The sequence below is a fragment of the Myotis davidii genome, unplaced genomic scaffold, assembly GCF_000327345.1.
Source record: "Myotis davidii unplaced genomic scaffold, ASM32734v1 scaffold415, whole genome shotgun sequence".
Classification (NCBI taxonomy): Eukaryota; Metazoa; Chordata; class Mammalia; order Chiroptera; family Vespertilionidae; genus Myotis; species Myotis davidii.
Window position 1 is genome coordinate 3,928,931 of NW_006287951.1, and position 8,201 is coordinate 3,937,131.

Sequence of the window (8,201 nt, forward strand, 5' to 3'; positions counted from 1 at the left end):
TTCCCCAGCCACAACCCCCCTGACGGACCCTGCTCTGTGAGTGACAGGGTGCAGCGCCCAAACCCCAATTGGCCCTGCTCTGTGCATGACAGGTGGTGGCGCCGCAACCTGCCCATCGACCCTGCCTTGAGTGTGACAGGGGGCGGTGCCCCAAACCCCCAATCGGCCCTACCCTGAGATGACTGAGGGTGGCATCGCAACCTCCGGATCCGCCCTGCTCTGTGCATGACGGGGCGGTGCCCCAACTCCCTAATCAGCCCTGCTCTGAGCCTGACGAGGGGCTGCACCAAGGGATTGGGCCTGCCCTCTGCCACACGGGAGCAGGCCTAAGCCAGCAGGTCGTTATCTCCCAAGGGGTCCCAGACTGCAAGAGGGCACAGGCCAGTCTGAGGGACCCCCCTGCCCCCGAGTGTACAAATTTTTGTGCACCAGGCCTCTAGTGTAAAATATAACCTGTTAAGACTTATCTATTTTAAGGATGAAAAATACCAGTTAACCATTAACATGATAAAAACAAAACTTCATTTTAACAAACTTCCTACAGATTTCCAACCAACTATAAACTTAAAAAACCCGATTCTGGTACTTACATAACCTTAAGCAAATTCTTTGAACTTCAAGTACCTCATTGATAAAATCAAGACGAAAATACTGACAAGCAAACAATATAACCAATGGTAGCAACTAGCGCAGTTCCTGATATGGAGCACAGGTACAAATAATACCAGTAAATATTAATTATAAAAGCTCAATTCATAAATTCCTTAAATCAATGGTTCTCAACCTTCTGGCCCTTTAAATACAGTTCCTCATGTTGTGACCCAACCATAAAATTATTTTCGTTGCTACTTCATAACTGTAATGTTGCTACTGTTATGAATTGTAATGTAAATATCTGATATGCAGGAAGGTCTTAGGTGACCCTTGTGAAAGGGTTGTTCGACTGCCAAAGGGGTCACAACCCACAGGTTGAGAACCGCTGCCTTAAGTAATTTCAGATTCCCTTCAAAAATTCAAAATATTTTTTTTTATTGTTAATCCTCATCCGAGGATATTTTTCCATTGATTTTAGAGAGAGTGTAAGAGAGAGAAAAAGACAGAAACACATCAATTGTTTGCCTCCTGCATGAACCCTGACTAGGCTGGGGAGGAGCCTGTAACCAAGTTATGTGCCCTTGCCCAGTATTAAATCCAGGTCCCTTATGTCCGAAGGCCAACTCTCTATCTATTGAGCTAAACTGGCTAGGGCTGAAAATATTTAGAAGTATGTTATTTCACAGGAGCAAAGCTAAACCAGAACAAAATGAAACATCCTTAAAAATTTTAACAATATCTTCTCTATCAGAAAAAAATAGCACATAATCCTATGATGAATTATGTATGACTAAAGGAAGGTGAAATAAATTGACATTGCTGGACTGATAGGCTCAATATACATCATTTACTCCAACATTCTGTACCTCGACATCCTGAACACTGGATAAAAAAGTTGATTAAATCCAGAAGTGCGATGTCCCTGTCTTGTTTATATGATTCAATCCAGTCATCCACCACGGACTGTGGAAAAGAAAATATAAAAATGAAAATTTCAGAAAAAAGTATTAGAGCAAATAAATTTTTAAAACACTTTGTCGTTCTCTCTGTGTGTTTATTCAAACAAAGAAATAACTACTTACCTGAAATTATTTCTCTGTAGCCAAATAAAAATAGAGATTCGCTCATTTTTTAAAAAATATATTTTTATTGGTTTACAGAGGAAGGAAGAGGAAGAGAGAGATAGAAACATCAATGATGAGAGAGAATCAATGATTGGCTACCTCATGCACACCCCCTACTGGGGTTGGAGCCTGCAACAAGGCATATGCCCTTGACTGGAATCGAACCCAGGACCTTTCAGTCCACAGGCTGATGCTCTATCCATTGAGCCAAACCAGCTGGGGTGCGATTCCCTCATTTTTAATAAAACAATTGAAAGTCACTAGTTTTCAAAAATTTGTTCAAAATCCCATGAATTCAACAGTTAGCAACTATAGATACTAATATTCAAAACACATTATAAAAATAACACAAAACTAATTTTACCTATACATAAATATAAACTTTCTTAGTATCAGAAAATCCAATCCACTACTACTAGTACATAAAAAGAGTATACACTATATATAACAAAATGTATTTTTCTTCAGGAATGTAAGGATGGCTTAATTTTAGAAAAATCAAATAATTCAATTCATAAAAAATCAGTAAAATATTGGTAAAGACAATTTTCCTCTCCTAATGTTGATTAAAAAACTATTTAGTCTGTACTAAACAGACTCAAAAGATGAGTAATTTTAAAAATTAAGGTAGTTGGCAAAGGATAAGTGTACAAAATAACTTTTTAATACTTGCAATATGTGAAAAACATGATAGCCTGTTCACAAAAAATATCTAAGAATACATTTTTAAAAGGTATATGTATTAATAAAGAAAATTATAAAAACTTACCTAAACACATATCATACACTAAATCTGAATCTAAAAAAGGCTTAGTACTGTATCATTAAAGTTTCTCCAAGTTGTTAGGCAAATTTAATGTGATTCCACTTAGCATATTAGCAGGTAAAATTGGTTGGGGATTTTCTTGGGTGAGAGAAAATGTGTAAAAATAAGTTTTAAATCAGACAAAATTTTTCTGTTTTTGTACTAAGGTATAATTATATACAATAAGATGCATAAATCTTGTTATACCTAGATGAAATTGGATAAATACTACATGTACCTAAGTAACTATAACAAAGATGAACATTTCTAGAACCGAAACAGTTCTCGCAAGTTTCCTTCCGGTCAGTAACTATCCCCAGCTCATATGGTTTAATTATTTTTCCTTAACATTTGACGTGTTGTTAAAATTCATATAAACACTATCATCTTTTGTTTGATTGCTTTCAATCAAAGAGAGATTCAGCCATATCACTATGTTTATCAGTAATTCCTTTTTTGCGTTGCTGGGCAGTATCCATTGTATTAATATACCACAAATTTATGACAGTTTTATTGTTCATGAACATGAGCATTGTTTACACTTTAGGCTATCACAAAATTGTTATGAATATAACTGTACACATCTTTTGATACACATACACATTTTTCTGTTGTATATATACCAAATAGCAGACTTGTTAATAGAGAAAATATGTACATTGAGGGTTGGGAGATAATGCCAAATAATTTTCCAAAACAGGTATATTAAATTGCACTTCCACCAACAATGTATAACATCTTAGCAATGTATGAGACTGGGTGTTCCATATCCTCACTAATACTAGGTATTGTCAGTCCATTTAATCTAACCCATTCAGATTGAAACTATACCTTGTTTAATTTATTACCTAGTCTACTGAGGAGCAACCACATTCCCTTTTTCTATGTCAAAGAGAACTTTTTGTTAACTGCTGATATACATAACACTGTTTCTCTGTCTCATCACATAGTGTCCACAAGGTACTGTTTTAAAAATAAACAGAAAATTAGAAAGAATATTATGGTTGTGGGAGAGGGCAAAAAGAAAAAGAATGGCATGGTGTCTATTCAATATTCAGCTCTACTGAATAATGTGTCAAACCACATGGGCTAACTATTGTAATAAGTGCTAATAAGAATGGAAAGAGCAAGTCAAGAGTGACTGAGACTCGGGACCCAAGGAGAAATGCTTTGTGACACAGGTAACAAAGAGTGGCACAAAAATAAGGAGAAAGTCATTTCCCCACTTCTACATGAGGCCTAGCAATTATGAAGGCACACTGAAGATGGTGACCAAATTTTCTTTAGTTCCCAAAGTGATAATATCAATTTCTAATCTCACCTGTTATGTATGAAGAGCCCAAAACATGTTGAATAAGACTAGTGAGCAAGAGCTTGCATTAGAAATACTAAAACTGCATACAAATATATATATATAAACAAAACAGACTGGAAATAATGTAGGACTAGAAAAACAATATTAAAGAATAGAAATCAATCCATGTAAGCATAGAACTTAAGCTATGACACAGGAAATTTTTCAATTTTAGAGGAATAGGGGTGAATTACTTAATAAATGATAACTGATGTAATTGATTATTCATTTGGAAGTAAGCACCCTACACTTTTAAAAAGCTATCAGAGAGGTGTGGAAGCAAAGGACTCTAAAGAACTAAACTCCAGCGAGATAAGCCCTCTTGGACTGGCGGAAACTGGTGATAGTTAGAGGCACTGCCAACTATGGGCATGGGTGGATGGATGATTATATATAAGGGCCTTAACCAGGAGGCAGGATAAAACAGAAAACTACATAAGTCATATCAAAATCAACTTGCTGGGAATCTTTAAAAAAAGAATTTTAAAACAACCAATTTTAAAACCTACAGGGAACCAAAGGATAAAAAATATGGCACACTTCTCATCAAAAACAATGAAATCCAGGGGATAATTGAACGACATATTTAAAATACTGAAAAAGAACTGCCCATCAGTAGGAGGAAAAACCCAGCTTCCCTGTTGCCCCACAAAGATCAAAGATTGGATAGCTATCTACAAACAAAACAGTTTTGGGAGACTTCTAGAGTCCACTAAGGAAATTTTAACAACAAAACTGAGAATAATCACACAAGAAAAAGAGGAAGACATCGTTTTTTAACCTGCATCATCCTCCAAACTGATATTGTTCAGTGCTAAGAAGTAACTTCCCAGAAAGAACAGTTCCTCTAAACAGAAAAGAGTGGGGTGAATGACTAGATTCTTCAGCCTTACAGGACACCGCACACAGGTTCCACTTCAGTTTCACCCCACCCAGACCAGCAAAGCTGCAATGTGGTAAGCCGGCTAGGAACAGGAATAAAAGCAGAGGTTATTATTAGCAGACAAACGGCAGGTGTGATCACGGTTCAGAGACCAGCTCTGCAGACTAACTCAGCAGATTTTGCCACTGATGAAGCCAAAGGCCAGCAGGACCACTGTGAACCCCTGCAGCCCGTCTACTTTCCTCCCAGAGGTATTTGCACTCACAAATGCCAGCTACTAGAGTCCTTCCTGCTCCCACTTGCCACTGTAAGACAGCACCTCAGCCACCCATGAACTCTACTGCTGCACAAGTGTAATAATCCAGCTTCCTCAGCCTGTCACCTTCCCACCCCCTGCCATGGGAGCCATGGCTCAAAGCCACCTTGGGATTCTGCAGCTTCACAATTGCAAGATACCAGCCTAGTGCCCAACCCCACCACCACCACTGTGCCAATGCTCAGGGGTAACCCCTCCAGCTTTGCTCCACTAACCTGATACCAATCATTGGCCTTCACTGCAGTGCAAATGCAGGGGGGTGAGGAGATATGCAGAAAACAATGAATGCACTGACAGCCAAGGTACCCCGTCACTGTAGGCCCCAATCAGGCTCTGTCTTCTGTAACTAGCCAGCATCACCATGCCTACCTATAACTGCCCCCAACCAAGCTGTGTACCTGCACACCATAACCTGTCATGAGTCTCTACTGTAGTGTACATGTCTGGGGAAAAACCTGGCAACCACAGGAGAGGATGCTACTAGCCAGGGTTTCTATAGTTGCCAGTGAAACCAGTTAGTCCCAGTCCTTGCACCCGCATTGGCCCTCGTCACTACAAGTGTGTATGCAATTGGCCTCTACCACTACGTAAGTGTCTGCAGCTGAAAACCACAGCTGAGTGTGTGCACACCACCAGCTCCAACCACCATCACTGACTGACCTCATCCCTAGCTACTGGATCTGAAGGTGCTAACATATCAACAACGCTTGCAGTAACTGCAGATTGTTGCTTACACCGCCAACAACCACAGTCAATGCTGTGGACCCAAGTGGCATGAGCCAAAGAGACATTACGAACCCCTGTTCTCTGCCAGACCCAGTGCTGCCACATGCCCCTGCATTTGGTACTCTGCACCACTAGACTCAAAGTCACAGCATAATCCAGTGTGCCCTTACCATAGGCGAAAGAATTCCCTTATTGGAATCAGTCTATAAAGTCTGGAAGAGATACTACTTCTTCAAATGTGCAGACACAAAAGCAGGACACAGTGATTAGAAGAATCGAGAGATATTTCTCCACCAAAGGAATATAGTACATCTCCAGTAACTAGGCCAAAGAAACAGATTCAGAAATTGCCCTAATAAGAACTCGAAACAACTGTTCTACAGATAGAGAGCTACAAAAGAACAGATAAACAGTTAAAATGATATAAAAAATACAAGAACAAACGAGAAATTCAATAAGCAATAGAAAACACAAGAAAGAACAAATTTTGGAGCTGAAGAATATGACTGCAATGAAGAATTCAATCGAGTTTCAATAGCTGACTTGAAAAAACTGAAAGAAGAATCACTGAGCCAGAATAGATCAGCTGAAATTATCCAATCAGAAGAGCAAAAAGAAAAAGGAAGGAAGCCTACAGAAATTATGAGATATCATCATAAAAAAAGTAATAACATATATTATTTAAAGAAATAATAGCAAAGAACTTCCCAAACCTGGAGAAAGATTTGGACATTCAACATTATGAAGCAAATAGGTCACCTCAAATCTTCAATCAAAAACATTCTTCCTGCCCTAGCCAGTTTAGCTCAGTGGGTAGAGCATCGGCCTTGGGGCTAAAGGGTCCCAGGTTCGATTCCGGTCAAGGGCACATGCCCGGGTTCTGGGCCTGATCCCCAGTTGGGGGCATGCAGGAGGCAGCCAATCAATGATTCTCTCTTATCATTAATGAATCTCTCTCCCTCTCTCCCTTTCTCGAAAACATTCTTCCTGCCCTAGCCAGTTTAGTCCAGTGGGTAGAGCATCGGCCTTGGGGCTAAAGGGTCCCAGGTTCGATTCCGGTCAAGGGCACATGCCCGGGTTCTGGGCCTGATCCCCAGTTGGGGGCATGCAGGAGGCAGCCAATCAATGATTCTCTCTTATCATAAATGAATCTCTCTCCCTCTCTCCCTTTCTCTCTGAAATCAATTTTAAAAAATACACACAGCCCTAGCCGCTTTGGCTGAGTGGATGGAGTGTCAGCCTGTGAACTGAAGGGTCCCAGGTTCAATTCCGGTCAGGGGCACATGCCCGGGTTGTGGGCTTGATCCCCAGTGGGGGACTTGCAGGAGGCAGCCGATCCATGATTCTCTCTCATCATGGATGTTTCTATCTCTCTCTCCCTCTTCCTTCCTCTCTGAAATCAATAAAAATATTTTTAAAAAAAACAACCACACACAAAAACTTCCTCATGACCTGGCCAGTGTTGTTCAGTGGTTAGAGTGCCGCCCCATGCACCGAAGGGTCGTGGGTTCAATTCCAGTCAAGGGCACAAACCTGTGTTGCAGGTTTGTTTGGGGCAAGTTCAGGAGGCAACTAATAGATGTGTCTCTCTCACATTGGTGTTTCTATTTCTTCCTCCCTCTCTCCTCCCTTCCACTCTCTAAAAATCAATGGAAAAAAAATCCTTGCATGAGGATTAGCAAAACAAACAAACAAACAAACAAACATTATTCTCCAAGATACACAAGAACAAAACTCTCTGAACCAAAACTAAAGAGAGAATTTTAAAGCAAGAGAAAAAATAATTCTCTCCAAAGGAAACCCCAATAAGGCTATCAGTGTATTTCTCACCAGAGACCTTATAGGCCAGGAGAATGGGGTGCTATATAAGCACACAGTCAGATTCTGAACCCCTAATATAATAAGTGATATGGGGCTCTGTTAACTACCTAATTCTAGTATAAATGTTGAAAGAAAAAAATATTAAAAATACTTTCAATAGTTTGTTAATGGATACACAACATAAAAAATGACTGAAAAACATAAAAGGGAAGTGGAATAAAAGGGTTGTTTTTGTATGTAATCAAAGTTGAATTGTTATTAGCATAAAACAGACTATTATATGTGTATGTTTTATGTAAATCTCATGGGAACTACAGGGCAAAATTGTTTTGTTTCTTGATTTACTTTTTTATTTAATTTCTACTCCGCCATCTGGATGGAAGTCCAGAGTGCTCTAAAACAGAGGGTGCCAACCGGTGGTCTGCGGACCACTGGTGGTCCGTGAGGTCCATAAGGTTGGTGACCACTGCGCTAAGAGATAAATAGAAAAGATAAAGAGAAGGGAATCAACATATATCATTATGGAAAACCATCAATTTACATAGGAAAGCAGTAAGAAAGAAGGGGGGGGGGGGGGG

At 39.7% G+C, this 8,201-nt stretch overlaps 1 protein-coding gene across 4 annotated transcripts in view; it reads right to left on the reverse strand.

Annotated features, from left to right (window-relative positions):
* The window catches only part of STAG1 (stromal antigen 1), a 336,264-nt gene that overhangs the window by 206,357 nt on the left and 121,706 nt on the right, over positions 1–8,201 (reverse strand). For 3 of the 4 annotated variants that reach the window (XM_006759813.2, XM_006759812.2, XM_015561382.1), the window contains exon 5: positions 1,461–1,557. In XM_006759813.2, the coding sequence (XP_006759876.1) occupies positions 1,461–1,557 (97 nt within the window). Of the gene's footprint in view, positions 1–1,460; positions 1,558–8,201 lie in introns of those variants that run through there. The other variant, XM_015561386.1, reaches the window with a different exon arrangement.